The sequence below is a fragment of the Acanthochromis polyacanthus genome, chromosome 10 (genome assembly GCF_021347895.1).
Source record: "Acanthochromis polyacanthus isolate Apoly-LR-REF ecotype Palm Island chromosome 10, KAUST_Apoly_ChrSc, whole genome shotgun sequence".
In the NCBI taxonomy this organism is placed as follows: domain Eukaryota; kingdom Metazoa; phylum Chordata; class Actinopteri; family Pomacentridae; genus Acanthochromis; species Acanthochromis polyacanthus.
This window is the reverse complement of record NC_067122.1, coordinates 11667660-11685794: the sequence shown is the minus strand read 5'-3', so window position 1 is coordinate 11685794 and position 18135 is coordinate 11667660. Positions and strand designations below refer to the sequence as shown.

The window sequence follows — 18135 nt, the reverse complement described above, 5'->3', positions numbered from 1 at the left end:
CAGGAAAACAGATTCCAGGCATCAGATAATATTTCAAAACTATGATGGTCTAGAATCCAGCAGTGCTCTCAGATATTCTGTATCACTTTAAAGTATTCATTCTTCCATATATCAGATTTTTTGTTATCCCTGCTGAGTCAACATAGAGGCCCGTTTTACTTCTTTGTTCTCTGTTGTTTGGGATAGCAGCCTCTTTATTATGCTTTATTGGGGGAGACAGATGATGTGTTTTAAATATTGAAGGTGATTTATCCCCTGCTGAAAAGGCAAGTCTAGCTTAGTGACTTTGTTCATAACTGTGGTTTGGTGCTGCAGTTTGAGTCTTTCTGCAAATAGCTTAATGTGCCAATTAGGTCTGATGAAAATGATCTGACGCTGTTTTTATGCTGAAGGAGAGCAGTTATATTGACTGTAACTTCTACAACACTCTTCCTAATCACAGCATCACTTGTGCTAATATGCACATTTACTGAACATTACTTTGGAACATTCTTGTATTCTGTTTTTGAATCAGGTCAAGTCACCATTATTTACAAATTACATTAAACAATGGACACTGAGCCAAAGTACTGTCCATTCAGGAAATGAGACTGATGTTACAAATTTACCTAGCAAATTTAAATTTTAAAGGACAATGATCAGATAGTGTTAAAGTTCAGACGCTCCAGTGACTATTCAAGACCTCAAAATGCAGCTTTATTCAAACACCACGATGCCACAGATGACAAGAGAAAGAAAAGAACAGACTGTTGGCATGCTATGTGTCAGTTAGGGCTGCAGTTGAGCACTTAATATCCACGGCTCCAGTATTTGTGGTCTAATGAATAGTGTCAGACAGCATGGTATGACAGACAATCTGCCACATGACCGCTGATCTTCACCCGAGTTCAGGATCATCCATTTATCTGCACAATCAGATAAAGAGACTTTAGATGAAGTTGTTGTTGAGCATATTCAGAGAATATCAGGTCAGACTGTTAGGATTCATCCGAGGGAAGCTGGCTTGTGATTTTTTTCGCCCACACCGAGGCCTAGATCAAATTGCAGAACAGTGTCGTGATCAGCTCCAGTGGGCGACCACTCGTGTTCGTTGGACTCTGTACCAAGATAGAGGACAGTCCTGTTTTCTGAGGAATCTTCCTTTCAGCTGCCATTTGGCATCGTGCAGGGGATGCCAGCGTCATACAGGGAGTTGCCCATGAAGAAACAGGAGTGATGGTATGGACAAGAATGTTGACAATCCCATTGCCCATCTACAGCAAGACTACATCCTCACACTCATTGTTATTCATTTTTTCCTCACTTGACATTTTAACAACACAATTTGTGGCCTCATGTCACCACAACATGCACTTCTCTTAAGACAAAGACGCTCTTTGCACACCTTTTACATGAGACAGGTGCACAGAAGAGGTATACGAAGTTCTAAAAGTTGCTTAAAGACTCCTGTACACTGTCAAAATACATGTATTCTGATGCTCTGGTGCTCGACCTTCATCAAGAAAATGGCTTAGTACAAAGAGACCAGTCAACATACCCCACATTCTACAGGAAAGCATGAATTACAAACCCCCATTCCACCAAATAACTCTCAGTGGCATACAGAAAGCAAGAATTGTCAAAATAAACCAAAAATTGTCTCTGTCCTGCAAGGTCTCTAGACATACTGAAGATCTGTGGGTGGCTCTGGATGCCCGACAACATGATCCTTCCCCTGCGAATGTCCAACTTAAAGTCTTTCAAGAAGAGTGAGACATTACACAAGCAGCATCAACAACCTCTTTAACCCTATGTGTTACAGGTTTGTGTTGTTGGTCTGACTTCATTCTCAGTCCTTCCATTATCATTTCCAAGAAACAAGCTTGTTTCATGACATCCATTGTATTGTGGAGATGCAATGTGATAAGTATTCATTTTGTTAATTTAAAAAGAACAGATAGAATTTAATAAACTATTAAGTGTTTTGTTTATATTTTTGTTTGATATATTTCCATCTTATTCCAGCAAATAGGAACACTAAATGTTTGGTTCTGCACGTATATATTTTTTCCTATCAATTTCTTATTCTGGTCAACAGAAACATTTCAGGAACCTTCAGGAAATATTACATTCTGCATTTATATTTGTGTTCAGTATATGTCCTTGTGTTTGGTAAACATCTCAACCCAGGAAGCTGTGAATGTTCCTTGAAGGTTCCTGGAACATTCCCTGAAGGTTTCTTCTTTTCCAGGGCTGTGTTTACAACAAAATGCAGTTTCTTGTAAAAATAATTTCACAAACCCAAACCACCGGAGAACGTTCCCTAAAGGTTTCCCTTGGGGATCTTTGAACGGTCTTATTGCGGTACAAATAACGCGTCTGGATGTCTTTTATTTTGAACCCAGCACTGCTCCGGTGTCACCATGGCTACGTGCCGTGAGTTTGACGCAGTCGGAGTGTCGGATGATGCTGAGGGCCGGGAGTGCCTCTTTCACACTCCCTTTCTGTTTACGCACAGCAGCGGGTCTCCCAGGAAGGACAGACTAAGTGGACGCGGCCGATGGAAGCATGTGTGTGATGTAGAAACCCTTCCTGGATGCTCACTGCACCAAACTGGAAAACTATGACTGTTTCCAACGACTGATGATTTGGGATCCTGTTACTCTTTCTCCACTTTTGCGCGCACCTTAAACCGGCCAGTCCTAAATTCCTTTCCAAGCTGCTGCACCCAGTCTGATTTTATCCGAAGCCACCCACCACCTCTTTCACTGCTTTCTGACTTCTGCGGTGAGGATGGATGCCCGGCTGTCTTTCTCCAGGTACCGGCTGCTGGTGCTGCTCTGCGCGGTCGCTGCCCTGTCGGGGACCCGGAGTCCCGCTGCTGCCGCGGGGAGGAGCTGCTCTGACACCCGGCAGGTGTACTCGGAGAAGGGCTACAGCACCGGCACCGCTCCGCTGACTCAAATCTCCGGTAAGACCTTTACATATAGCCCGCGGCGGGGATAAATTAAAGCATCACACAGCATTTTGGGGAGTCCTGCAGAACAGTCCCACCGCCGTGTTATGAAATCCACAGCTATTTTCAGAATAAAACTCAGGATTAGGTGTCGCAGCACAAATGCAGGCGCGTCAGCATGCTCCAGTTGGCCTCAGCAGGGATAAAAATAACGTTACGCACATTAGGGTCAGTGTAAACTCACTGCTCATCAAGCCCCGCGCAATAAATCTTTATGGGAACATTACAGCAACATGGCAGGTTTATCTCACAGCAACAAACCACTGCAGGAAAGTGATACGAGAAAGTACAATGCGTCTCTAAACTCACTAAAACGCCCCGGAGAGACTGTAGAGGAGCATCATGGTGAGTTTTTTTTCTTCTTTTTCCTCCAGAGAAACAATGCAGTGTGGTTTAAAACAAATTACACCCGCCCCCTCCACCCCTCTGTGCGCCTCAAATAGGATGATTAAGGGGATGAGCAAATTGCCAACACCGGTGCAACAAAGAACCTCGCCCCTAATTAGTCTTTGCCTACTGGCCCACTGCTAAATCCCTGCATATATACCCCACAGGCTCTGCTCACTGGTGATAATCTTATCTGCAGAATGAAAAGATGTCATGTGGATTACAAACAGTTGGGTTTTTGGATAATTTGAAGTTTTGATGAAGAGGTGGGATGGATGAGGAGGAGGAGGAGGAGGGGGAGTAAATTTTGGATGGGACTGTTAAACTGTTAAAATGTCTGAATATAAGGCAGCAAATGTCTAAATATGTTGCCTGCTTCTTGATTTCCTTGTAAATCAATGTGAAAAGTGTTTGCTATCCCAGACAGAGATGCCATGGAGATGCGATTAAAAGTGATTGGGAGTAAATTGTATGTTTGCAGACATTTATTTCATGGTAATTCAGCTCAGGGTGCGAGACAACTGCAGGATTGATTGATTTTGTATATATATGTGTGTGTGTGTGTGTGTTGGGCTATCACTGCCTGAGTCTTGGCTCACTGTCCCGTGGGCCAGGGGAGCAGATGGCTGGGAGAGTGAAGGATGAAGGGAGGCAGTTTAGAAATGGAAATAGAGGGATGAGAGAGGGCTAATAGTGAGAGACACGGAGAGAACAAAAGAGGCAGAGAGGAACATCGGCCAGGGTGGAGTTGGGAACGAGACTTTGCGCCGTATTAAGAGCTGCAATATTCACATCGGATGTAAAATTACAGAAACAAAGAATCCAAACCCTTTCCCACATTGGAGTGCTGCGTGTTTACTCCCCTCCTCCTCCTCCTGGCTGTCGTTTGCATATATCATTACCTCAGACATATCAAAGAGCCAACCTGAGCTGACAAAGAAAGGCAGATTGAAGCTGAATAATTCATGCAGGGAAATTACAATTTTCTATCACACCGTTATCTTTGATAAGATTTCCCCACTGCACAGAGTGATGAGTGGACAAATTGACTTTCTCACTAAAAATATCTGCTCTGACCTGATAATAGACCTGACAGGACTGAGAACAGGCCTCGGTCTTTGTTGAGGCACTGATAATAACCTTTTAGCCAGAAATGAATTCCAAACAGCCTCACAAAACCAGGATTTCTGCGCAGATTCAAAGCAAAATATGTTGCCACGGTTAAACCAAAACTTGTTTCTCCTCACAAGTTTCTACATGTGTGTTCAATCCTCCTAACCTTGATTTCTCCTCCGGCCTGGTTTTAGGTGAACACCTGCGGCTCTGTCCTCAGGACTACACCTGCTGCTCCAGTCAGATGGAGGAGACGCTGGCCCTTCAGAGTGAGAGGGACTTTCTCAAAGCCATCGAAGACAACAGCCAGTTCCTCCTGACCACCTTCACCCAGAGACACCGCAGGTTTGATGGTGAGAGGCTGACGCATACACTCGCTAATCACGTTTTTAATGGGAACATGATTTGGTTTGAAATTGATTAAAAAAATAATTATTCTTCTTGAAGTCGCAGTCAGAAGATTTGAGGAGAAAAAAGGAGCACAAACTGCACTCGGCTTCTCCTCGCCTCACCCTCGCTATCTCCTGAGTTAAAAGCACTGAGTGACAGCTGATTAAAAACTAATTTAGGAACTCAGACTGCACAGTTCCTCTCAAATATATGAGTCAGAGATCTGAACCACAAGGCTGACTTCAAGACACTGAAAGCGCAGCAGTTAATATATATTTTAGACACTCCAGCATGGTTGTTTTTTTAAGTTCAATTCCAGAAATTTCAGCACTGCAGTTTCATAAAGTCGGAAAATCACAAGGGGCTGGTTATAAAAATAGCATTCATAGCAGCAAATATATCTTGACTTTTGTCTCTGGTATGGTCTAAGCTCCAGACACACTGAAGCCTACATCTCCCACAATGCAACTCAACATTGTATTTAACTGGACCCTTATGACCCCACTGAATAATCTCATTGTTCAAACATCACACCTTTACTGGTGACTTCATGTTAACAGTGTGTAATCTCCCAAAAAAATTAGCCAAATAGTGATGTACAAATGTCCAGGTAAACATCAGTAACACATAAGAATAGAGAACGTCAAATAGAAGTAATTAAAGGGTTACATGCAGAACATATTCAATCTGCTTATTACTTTTTGGTGTTTAGTAAACTGAGCTATTTCAGTAGAGTGATTTAGCATATAAACCAAGGAATTAACTGAGAGCCATTTGGATCATCGTATTAACAAAAAATATCTTTAAGGGTCGAGTTTAAAGTTAGCAGCTTCAAAAAAGTGAGAGCTCAGTTCTGTCCAATACTTCTGGGATTTTTCACATTCAAAGAACAGATGAGAAATAATTTCTTTGTCTGGATAAGATACAATATCTATATATCTACAAATATGGCAATATTATAGTTTTCCGGGTATATTTTATGCATATTTTTAAAAACCATTTCTTTGGCCCTGATTTGTAATCTCCTGCAGACCGGCTGAATTGACCGTGAGCCAGAGACTTTTTGTTTCACAGTGTTTCTAACTGTGGGCTGTAAACTGAGCATCCTGTGTGAAAGTAGCTGTGAGCCCCTCACTGTTCGTGTTAGAAGAGTCTAAACTGCTTTAATCACTGTCTGTGTTTGAGAGAACTCAGCCCTCGTCTTACATTCAGCATGTGAAGCCTGCAGGTTTGTAGCAGCCACAGCACAGAGCTGAATTTACACTTCCTCCTCCTACCTGCAGTGCACTGCTATCACCTTTTTTTCCCCTCCTCATACTTTTATATAATGTGTGTGATGAGTCATGTAAAGACGCTTAAGGAGTGGGAGACTGCATATGAGTCTTAAAGATGGATTTTAAATAGAGTGCATGTTGTTACACTCATTTAGCAGTGTGCAGATCTGATGTAACTGTCCTTAGGAGCTGTTAATCTTCAGGCGAGGGGAGGGGGGTGATGGAGCGCCTACGTAGGAACCTGGCTGAGATATTAGAAGAATAGAAGGTGGGTGACCGACTCATGTCTAATCTCTGCCTCTCCTGTCTGTGCAGAGTTTTTCAGAGAGCTCATAGACCTCTCAGAGAAGTCCATGAACCAGATGTTTACCAAGACCTACGGCCGGCTCTTCACTCAGAACGCGCATGTCTTCCAGGAGCTGTTCGTGGAGCTTCGCAGATATTATTCTGGTTGGTTTTGAACACTTCTTTGTCCACCTCGCCACGTATTTCAGATGGTCTTTCTGAAGCGATACCAGCTGGGTTGGATCTGCCTTGTAAAACAAAGAGATTAGGGGTGTCCTGGTGCTTTTAGTGGTCATCCAAATAAAACAAATCCCTGACATGTCTTATTGGATTCAGTTAAAATGGAAAACAAATTTCAGGACACATTCATTCAGCCTGAATCCAGCACCATCAGGTGCAAAGAATAACTGCAGAGAAATGATTAAAAACCTGGTTAGAGGACGTAAAGCAGTCTGCAACAATTCCTGAACTGCACTGATAGTTCAGTGTATCACTCTGTGTCCCTGTCGTAGTAAATCCGCTGCAGCTCTGGGCAGCAGCAAAGAGGCAGCATTGTTTTTTGAAGAGTAGCGAAATGCCAAGAAGAATTGGAGGAAAAAAAAGAGAAAGAGAATTGGATTCCCACGGATGCCAGACCGTTTCTATTTCTGTTCCGGATCACTCTGTTTTGGCATGACAGCCGCTCGCTGGCGAGTCCATCTGCGGGCTGTTGCTGCTTAGTCAACCTGTCTTTGTCTGCCAAACAGCATGTATGGCTAATTTGAGGCTGTATAGTAGACTACAGATTGGAGAGTCACTTGCTCCGCACAGACACTGACAAGCACCCAAACACATTTAAAGGAGAGAATGAGGAAAAAATAGTGCGGTGCTTGACAACATATCATGCCATATTGTTGTGTTGTGCTTAATTCACAAATTGGGGAAATCAGAGAAGCAACAAACAATTTCTGTTATATTTCTGGTTTTTGTGTTTTCTCGTGAGTACTCTGTGGCTATTATATTTAATCCAATTTCATTTCATTTGATTGCACCAAGGACGGCACATTTTCAGATAAAGGAATAGTTCATCCAAAAAATGGTATTATCTTTTCAGAAGTTGTCAACAATTTGTAGAGTAGTGTCCATAGTTAACTACATCTCATTCTGCTCCCTTATTATTCAGTTGAACAGGGCTATTTCCCCATAGTATTAGCAGTGTATTCAGTGGACTGAAACAGTGTCCATCAGATTTATCCAAACAGCTTGGACTGTGTTTAGCCAAGCAAAGAAAACTTTAGTACAATGGTCAGTTATTTGCCAAATTAGAGTTCTGAATTTTCCTCCCTGACAAATGTTCAGATTACATTCACACTCTTCACTAGTAATGCAAAAGTAAGAAGCACAAATGATCTGACCGCTTAATTACATTTTCTCTTTTCAGAAATCAATGCAGAAACACTTTTTTTTTTTTTCAGAGGAGAAAACCTGGATTCTAACGGTCAGTTACTCTTTTGTCCACAGGCGGCAGTGTAAGTCTGACTGAGGTTCTCTCAGATTTCTGGTCCCGTCTGGTGGAGCGGGTCTTTTCTCTGGTCAACCCTCAGTATCAGTTCAGTGAGGACTACCTGGAGTGTGTCAGCAAACACGCTGAACAGCTGCAGCCATTTGGAGATGTGCCACGCAAACTCCGTGTGCAAGTGTGTACATTAAATCAAGTATTTACATGCACCTAGTTCAGTGGAATGACACTGGGCCGTACTTTGTGACTGATCTTATTTTGTTATATTTGGTTTCATATTTAGGTGTCGAGGGCCTTTATTGCAGCCAGAGCACTGTCTCAGGGTTTGGCTACTGGTCGGGATATTGTGAACAAAGCAACAAAGGTTAGTGGTAACATTCTTTATCCAAGATGGTATTATTCTGCCATTTAAAGCGCACTGGCAAGTTTGATGTACAAAAAGTAAAATAAAGCACCCTCATCAACGTTAATCCTCAACTTATGTGGTGCAGTTGCTTTTATACACTGATGTATGTATATCCCCACACACCAAAAAAACATTAAGCACTGTTGAGACCCTGCAAATTAATCCTCGTTCTCTGTATCCATTTATCAGTGTAGTTATCTGCATTTCAAATGGAAAATCAAAACCTAGGGGCAAATGGAAATTATCTCGTAACCAGCAGCAATTGAATCCAGACTCATTAGTTGTCTCTATGGTATCAACTGATCGCTCAGTGGATTATTTATATCAGTCAATTAATCAATCCATCAGTCTGGAGAAAAACTTCAGAAACTATGTCCTCAATCCCCCATTAATAATTATACTGTAAATGAAAGACAAACGCTAACAAAAAAGACACACCGGACATGTTATAAATAAGAAGTTCAGAATAGAAAGCTAAAAGCATAAAAATGACTGAAATGTAAAAACAGATCAATAAAATCAATTAAAAGCAAGACTAAAAAGGTAAGTCTTCAGTTTGCTTTCTACTTTTTAATATCTCAACATTATCTTCTGCCCTCAATGCTCATTTTTTTAAGCATAAAAGCTTAAAGAGCTTTAAAAATGAGCTGAAAACATGTGAAGTTCAGATGTTTACTTATTTAGACTCTCATCCACTGCTTTGTTTTTCAGCTGACTGCAGATTCAGAGTGTGTGCGTGGCCTGATGAGACAGTGGTACTGCCCTCTGTGTCGAGGCATGCCCTCCCTGAGGCCCTGCCACTCCCTGTGCCTTAACGTGATGAAGGGCTGCTTGGCCAATCAGGCTGACCTGGACACCGAATGGAACAATTTCATTGGTGGGTGAGAGGTAGAGGTGGGCTTTGGGAAAATGGAACAAGATGTCTGGCCATGTTGCTCATATATGTTTGTGAGGGGTCAGGTGCATGATGCATTTTAAGTATTTCAGCTGAAGCACCCGCAAACATTCATTTTCACTGATTTTACGTCCTGACAGCCTAAAAAATGTCAGCAGCCAAATTACTTTTAACAGCATTTTGAATTATTAGCATCATTAAACTGAGCATACATGAAACTGGAATCCCTTTATTGCGCCCCTGTCACTCATTTACTTTCACTTCCGTTTCCCCTAATGAATTCCTCCTCCATTAATCATTCATGCCTCTCTGCTCCTTCACAATTGATGTGTCTCCCTGTGTTTCCTTTCCCCTTTCATCAAACTCATACATTCCTTCCATTTTTTTCCTTCTCATGTGAAGTGCTTCCTCTTACCTTTCATCACTCCATCCATGTCTACCTCACTCAAACCCATTCTAGCCACATACGCCCTTTTCTCCAACCACCATTCTTCTCCCTCTTTCACACTTCTCTTTATATGATGAGGGCTTTTTTCTCGTCTTACTGAACACCTCCTGAAGAGATGTAAATCAGACCCTTTCAGCTGGTTAGCCACGGAGAGATTCCAGGCCCACGAACCACTGTCTTGACATTTATTAGGGTCTACAATAGGCCACCTACAGAGAGTCTTTCTTTGCCTGTTTCACCTGACAACAAGAACTTTGCTATTGGAGTCACAGAAAACACCCCACCTTCTCTTCCTCTCTGTCATGTATCAGATGCTCTGTACCAGGTGTCGGAGAAGTTGGAGGGGCCGTTCAACATGGAGCTGGCAGCCGACTCCATCTCTGTGAAAGTGTCAGAGGCCATTATGCACATGCAGGAAAACAGTGTCAGCATCTCCAGTAAGGTAAGAAAGATGGCACCAGCTGAGGATGGGAACATAAAAAGGAAAATAAAATGAATGCTGAAGCATTTTTAATGCTTTCCCTGAATTTTGCAATTGAGCTGTTCATCAAAAATGTTTAACTGAATATTTGAGAGCGCATAAAAATTGCCATCTACTGTCTGCATTAATCTCCTCTTAAAAGTCAAAGCTATAATTTTATTTTTTAAATTTTAATCTTCTTAATGAGACAGCATGCAGTAAAAATGACAGGAATTATAACACAGAGAGCATGACAGCCTCACAGTATGATTAAAACATGGCAGACATCCCAGCAGCCAATCCACCAGAGAGACACCCACATCTTCTTAGAGACAGAAAATCTCCTGATTTGTGGTGGGAGTGCTTTAAGGAACAGGCAGCTTTCTGCTTTACAGCCCAGCTTTGGGTGATTGCAGCCTTTCACTAACAAATCTGACTATTGAGGTTTGGAGAACCTTTTCAGCAGCATTTTATTGTTACGTTTACAGTTCCGTTGCAATGCTTTGAGTAAAGCCTCTGGTTTTTTGAGTTGCTCAGTTATGATTCAGAAACTCGACCGACTCTCTCAGCTTTGATTTAAAGTAGCTTCAAAAGCAGCACATACTCTTGAGTTTGTTTTTTTCCCCATAAAATGCAATATCATGATATAAATCCATATATTCTCTCAAAAAGAGCAAAACCTTCTTTGCATTTGGTTGTGGGGTGATGTCAGGGGCCATCCATAGAAATTATAAATGTATTTTTTAAAGAGGTATTTGTATACCTTACTGATTTTCATTGAGAGAGGTATGGCATTAACAAAGGTCATTGTATGGCCTCAAAACCTTAAGCCTTGTTGGTGTTTCACACTACTGCTAAATGAGGCAGAAGCTTGTACTGCAGATTGAGAATGTATGCAATAAAAAAGGTTTTTACAACACTTTATGGCAAGATATGTCCTAAATCCTACAGAAATCTGTGTAAGAATATCCACTTTCTTTACATTCTCACACATTCTCGCGCATATAAATGGATGAAGGAAGTGGAAAAAAGACATGAAAAACATTCCCTGTTCAGAAAACTGTATGACCAGGATAGTCAAGGTAAAATAAAAATCTGAGATGAGAAAGAAATTAAAAAATGTTTGTTACACTGTTTACTCTGGTGTTGTTGTTTACCGCAGGTATTCCAAGGTTGTGGAAACCCCCGGCCAGCTCCAGCGAGGTCCAAACGTTCACCCAAAGAGTCGGGGGGCAACAGGAGGCCGTTCCGCACCTACACACCTGAAGAGAAACCCACCACTGCTGCAGGCACCAACCTGGACCGACTGGTGAGGAAGAAACAGCTGAACAGTCAGTTAAGCTTTCAATGCTAGGTTCACCAGCTAATAGCTAACTTTGCTGTCTGGTGCTGGTCTGGTAGCATAAATTGCATTTTCTGTGCATTTGTACTAAAAATGGCACTACAGAGAGAAGCAAGAGTTCAGCAAAACTCTCTCACTTCATGCTGTCGGGTGATAATTATCTGCGGGTTCATCACAAGTGACACTTCAAATAATGTAATGAGGAGTTTTTTTTTCTGTTTATTTGAAAAAGGACAGCGTGCAGTTACATTAAAAAGATGGCTGCACCAGATTTAGCATCATGCTAATTTCCATCTGTAGTCCTTGGTCCATAAAAACAAACACATATTGTTTCACATATTGCTGATATAAAAAAAATGTTGATTTTCACTGCTTTGCCCTGTTCATAAATAATCAGTTTAACCTTGTGAACGCCCAAACCTGCCAGTGGGTTTGAAAGGCATGTTATTAGTATTATGCCTTTTAACCATAAACTGCAAACAGAATTGTACTATTTGTGTGGTTCCATCAGGAAAATGGACTAATTCAAAGCTGAAAAGTGTAAATATTTAATCAAAATCACTTTATTCTACATGTTTTATTAAAAATTCAACTAAATAAATTAGATATTGTAACCACATTCTGTAAAAAAAAAAAACAAAGAAATTGCACTTCCCAGGGCAAACCTGAACCAACTAGTGACTCGGCTGCTACCAACAGTCCTGCAACAAAAATTCAGGGAGTTTCTGGATAAAATGGGCTGAACTGCAGGCTGTGTTTATACACAGCAAACAGAGACAAGACTTGACACAAATCTGAAATGTAAATAGCACATTATTTGACTCCAAGACAGCACTTTTGGTAACACATGTGGACATTTGCTGTACAAGTTGATTCCAGGTTTTTAACATCTTTGTAAAACAAAGAATCCCAAAAATCCCACTTTAAGTTTCATTTCCTATAATTTATTAAAGACTGTCGCTTAGTGCACAAAATACATTTTGGATTTCTTCATACTTCTAGCCACAATTTGCTCTTTTCAGTGAGTAAAAATAGGACAGGAGCAAGAAACTGCTTGAGGTTTAGGGAGGTGAAATATTTTTGTTCAGGTTAGTTTCTTGACTGAAGTGGGACTTTAATATGTCAAACATGGACTGTATGTCCATCAGGGTTCAGATAGCAGCTTGGCAGAAAGCAAAGAGAGGGAAAAAAGACAACTTGAATAGGTCCAAGCTTGGTACGTGCAACTAATAGCTGAAAGAGCAGAGGTCAGAGCCCAAACAGCATTCTTGTTATCAGAGGGGTCTTGCAAGATTGAAGTGCTTGAAGAATCTTTGAAATCAAGAGTGGTGGAAATGAATTGTGGAGTTATTTATACCTATTTCTCAGAGAGAAAAGACATTTGATGGAGGAACTGGCCTCGAAGCAGTGTCATGACAGTTTCTCACTTTGCCCAGCATCAGCACTACAGCTTCCATACGCTTCCTCCAGCCAGCCATACCAAACAAGGATACTTTGAAACCAGGTCTGAGTCAGAACCAATTTCCTTCCACCTCCACGCAGGTTACCGAGCTGAAGGAGCGACTGCGGCCCATGCGGGGCTTCTGGGTGTCCCTCCCACACACCATCTGCAACGACGAGAAGATGGCCGCTGACGTCACTAATGAGGACCGCTGCTGGAACGGGCAGACCCGGGGGAGGTGAGCAAGATCAGAGCAAAGGGCTGGAGAGAGGGGGGTTCGGCATAGGCGGAGGAGGAGTGAGTGATCGTGCAGAGGTGGAAGGATGCAACAGATGGAACGGAGTTTATTTAATTTTGCCACCACCAGTCACCCACATGCTCCCTGCGTGGGCCTGCTTGCTTTTATGCACACAGACACAGCCGAACACCGTGTACGTATCAGAGCAGATTTAGAGGCACCGTGAAGTCCTGTGTGTTCCAGCTGCATTTGGCAACAACTGATATAAAAGTACACCCACCTTAACAGCTTTAATCACAAAGTGGGACTGCAGCCAGACATGTGCTGGTATCAAATTGTACACGGCTTTAATTATCCAAAAATAATAACATATCACACATTGCTCATCAGTATTCTTTGCTAAAGTAGGCTAGAATAGAGAGATGTAAATGAATTGATTAATCCAAATCATCTTTTTAGACGTAGTGTTTATAAATTAGTTGTGAAAATGTCCTTTAGCCATTATAGTTTATAGTTTTAAGGAAACCACTAAACATTTTAACCTGAAGCTCTTACAAGTATTGCAAAATTTCAGATAAAACCATCCAATAGCTGCTCAGACAAAATGCCAACCCTCTGTTGGTGTTACAGGAAAAGTCAGGCAATCACCAGAGCCATTAGGATTCCTTCTCAGGGGGCCATGAGTGTGTTCAAAATGTCATGGCAATTCATCAGATTGCTGTTATGATATTTCAGTCTGGATTATCTCTGGAACCAGTGTGAACTAGAAACAGCACACAGTTACAAATATAGATTTGTTCACAGTACCAAAAGCTATCGCTGTGTGCTTTGAGATTAATAAACCTATAGCCCTTGTGTTATACTTCTGTGGTTAAACAGCAGACAATAAGTCGCTTCCCCTTATGAACACCGCCAGTTATTGCAGAGATGACAGTAACTACGAAAATATACTTCACATGTGAATTCCTCCATACGTGCACTTTCAGGTACCTTCCGGATGTGACGGGGGACGGGCTGGTCAGCCAGATCAACAACCCTGAGGTGGAGGTGGACATCGCCCGTCCAGATGTTCGGACCAGGCAGCTGATCATGGAGCTGAGGGTGGTGACCAACAAACTGAGGCATGCTCAGAGCGGACAGGACACAGACTTCGTAGACAGTGAGTGTTCCTGACAGTCAAAATGTTTACAAGTGCATATCTAAAAAAATAATTTTGTGGGACATACAGTGTGTGATCCTTATCAATACACATCAATCAGCCACAGCATTAAAACCACTGATAGGCGCAGGTGCAATGTCATTAGAATGATTTTCTCTCAGGGACAGGACAAATTAGACAACAGCTAATGTGCTGGAAACAGGAATAATGTGCAGCGCAAGGAGTGACTTAGAGAAAGCCCACACTGTATTACTGGACGACTGAGTCAAAGCATCTACAGAAAGGTTTTGTTGGGTGGTTCCAGTTTGCAGTGGTTAGTACCTACAAAATGTGGTCCAAGGAAAGACAACCGATGAACTGGTCACACAGGTTCATGTGTCCCAAGGCTCACTGATGTATCCGAGCAGAGAAAGTCGGCCCGTGTGGTCTGATCCCACTGAAGAGCAACTGCAGCACAAGTTGCTGAAAACCTGAATGCTGAATACCAATAAGAGAAAGGTGTCAAAACATACAGTGAGTCACAGCTTCCTGTGGGTGGGGATGTCTAGCTGCAGACTACTCGGTGTCCATGCTGAATCCTGTCTATCGCCAAAAGCACCTACAATGTTCATGTGGGCTTTAGAAATGAACAATGGAAGTAGGTTGCCTGGTCTGATTAATCTTGTTTTCTTAGACCTAATGTGGATAACTCAGTGTGTATGTGTTGTTTACATGGATGGGAGATGGTAGCAGGATGCACTATGGAAACAAAGCAAGCCAACAGAGGCTGTAGAATGCTCTAGGCAAGAGTCTACTGGGAAACCTTGGGCTATGCATTGACATGAATGTAGCTTTGACACATATCAATTACCGAATCATAGGAGCTTCAGTAGATATTAGCTGGGCTTCTCTTGTAGGTTCTTGAAGACGTTTCACCTCTCATCCACGAGGGTTCTTTTAGTGGGAGTGACAGAATTTATAGTCACTCCAGCTCACATGTTCAGATCACTAGCCATAGAACTGAAGAAGTCTCTTGGATGAGAGGTGATCTTTAAGAACCTACAAGAGAAGTCCAGTTGATTTCTCCTGGATGACTGAGAATCTACACAGACTCCAAGTAGCTAAACATTGCTGCAGAACACACACACCCCTTCGTGGCAACAATATTCTCCGATTGCACTGACCTCTTTCAGCAGGATAGCATGACAAAAAAATGTTCAGAAATGGTTTGGGGAATATGAGCTAGCCTTCAAACAAGTGGGATTGATGGAGGCCTCATGTAGCAACTTACAGAACTTAAAGGACCTTCAGCTAAAGTCTTGGTGTCTGGTACCACAGGACACCTTCATGTCCTGACATGAACCCACACATTAGTATATAGATGGCTCCAACGTTGCAGCTGATCAATTAGCATTTTGTTATTTTCACTTTATAAATCAGTTGAACATGTTTTCCTTGTTTTAGGTGAGGAGGGCAGTGGTTCCGGGGGCAGTGATCATGGAGAAAGGTACAACGATGACTGGCCAGGTTATGGGCCTTACTCTCCACCTTACAGCAAACCTCCACGTAACCCAGCATCCAACCCCGCGAAGCCTCCTCGAAGCCGAGACAGAAACGGGTCCAAGTGGAACAGAAACAACGGCCATGGAAGGGTCCGATCTGCAGCCAGTCTGCTCTCCTTCTCCTTGGTTCCTTTGTTGTCTCTGCCTGTCATGGTCACTGTTGCCTCCATGTGGAGATAGCTGGTTATTACAGTCTGGAGGGAATATTTCTGTCATGCTGGAGTCTTAAGCACATTATGAAGAAGAAAAAACGCCATTCCATTTGGTTACACCAGCAGAAAAACAACAAAACAGGCTAATTTAGCAATAATCAAAAACCTGTTTACAGCACAAAATAAATAGGTGAATATTTTTCCTACTCCCCAAGTAATAAAAGAAGACACCACCAGGCATTGATAATTACAAACAAAAGTTAATAAATACTGCCATTTTTTAGTGCCATTTGTGAGATGTTTGACCCATTGGAGTCTGACGCTGAATGATGTGCTGTGCTGAAAGTCTGGAGGGGAACAAAGGAACAGATGTTTTTTTTTTAACATCAAGTGAATTAGCAGCTTGTTGGGTGATGGAGCTGATGGTTTGGTGGTCTGCAAGGTAGAGATTAGTCATTCCAGTAATTACCGTGTTGTTTCAGTGAGCAGTTGATTTGATCTGAGTGCATTTGTTGGCTGACTGTCTCATGAAATTCAGTTAATTAGTTTCATTCAGTTTTGGTTTGGATGTGGTTCATTATGTTCATTTTTCATCTTGTATAAGTAGTAAGATTTAATTCTCGCTTAATTGAGTTTCCCTATTTTGGCTCAGAAATCTTTAAAAAAAAGGCAAAAGTATGGCTCTTGAAACCAAACAAGGGACTGATTTTGAATGTAAAAGCTCAAGCTAATTTGGGTTGCTTATATGTAATATATTGCTGGTTAATTTATTTGTAATATATTTAGTTTGACTTGTTATTTTTAAGGCAAAGGTTGAGGGTTGGGTCTTCTAAAAGAAGTTCAGTCTTTAACTTTCTCTGGTTACAAAAAAGAAAAAAAATCAAGTTGTATTTATAATTCCTTCTGGTAAACAATCATTTTATAATATTATTGTCACAACAAGAGCAAAAGGATTACTCTCAGTAGGTTGTTTTTTCAGATGTCTTTAGTCTTAACCAGAGATTGTTAATGAGCATCGTGTGTGAATGTGAATGTTTGTATGATATGTTCTGGTTTCAGGTTACAGCTCTGACGTCATGTTGAGAAGATGTTGAATGTTTTTAATTGTGCTCTTTCTACTTACTTTTCCTAAAAGCAACAACAGATGATGGGAGCTATGATTGAATGGTTACAGAAAGACAAATGAAGTTAAGAACTTGGAGACAGTTGTCCTTCACTTTCATTTGCTGAATACATTTTGATGAAGATGAGAAAAAAGTTACAGAAAAAGAAAACAAGCTTGTAAAAGGGTTGTCATCATGCAGAGGGAAAGATGAGACTGGGTTTAAAGGATTACTTAGGCATTTTGGGAAACATGCTTCACATGCTGAGGACTGCAGAGAGTTAGATGAGAAGATTGATTAAAGGAAAATTAATATAACGATGCATCCAGCAGCTGATTAGTTTAGCATAAAAACTGGAATTACCTCGCCTGGCTTTCTCTGAAGGTAACAAAATCTGCATCAAACCCTTTAATACATGATTCAGTTTCAACTGATGTGTAAAAACAACAATTTGTCATTTTATGTCCCATTTTTTGTTGGCTGGAAAGAGTTGCTGTGTGAACTTGTGGAAACTCTCCTGGCCATAACCCCTGTATTGACTCCATGTCTAAAGTTTGGGTGTATTGTATTAAATATGCTGCCAATAGAGAGATAGCATTTGTGTTTTGCAGAACTCTATGATGTTACCTTTAGACAGAACCGGACGAGTGGTTTCTCGAGTTCCAGGCTAAACTTAGGCAGCTGCTCGCTCCAGTTTCAGCTCCGAGAAAATATATTTTCCAAAATGAATTCTGAACAGATGATCTAAGTCAGTTTACCCCAGAAGAGAGTGGACACTGAGGATATAAAAGAATGTATAGATACTGCGAAAAGACACTTCTCTTAAATAAGGAATTATTAAATCCCACTTTGAATGACACTTCTTGTAAAATGAACTAATACACCTGTACAATGCAAAGAAATGCTAGAGGAGGGTTTCATTCAAAAACATATCCATTTTAACTGTTTCTAATGGCACTCTTGGACAATACTCATTGAAAAACATGCAATTTAATATTACTACCAATT

At 41.4% G+C, this 18135-nt stretch overlaps 1 protein-coding gene across 2 annotated transcripts; it reads left to right on the top strand.

Moving 5' to 3' along the window:
* Positions 1-2421: 2421 nt before the first annotated feature.
* On the top strand, positions 2422-17721 carry gpc2 (glypican 2). Of its 2 annotated transcripts, none has more exons than XM_022211713.2 (11): positions 2422-2950; positions 4690-4848; positions 6475-6609; positions 7945-8120; positions 8226-8306; positions 9060-9225; positions 10003-10133; positions 11314-11460; positions 13036-13172; positions 14159-14331; positions 15775-17721. In XM_022211713.2, the coding sequence occupies exons 1-11, from the start codon at positions 2773-2775 to the stop codon at positions 16050-16052; spliced, it is 1761 nt and encodes a 586-aa protein (XP_022067405.1). In that variant the 5' UTR covers positions 2422-2772; the 3' UTR covers positions 16053-17721. The 2 variants fall into 2 exon arrangements, with proteins under 2 accessions (XP_022067405.1, XP_051810597.1); XM_051954637.1 differs by lacking the exon at positions 2422-2950 and adding an exon at positions 3190-3340.
* Positions 17722-18135: the final 414 nt, after the last annotated feature.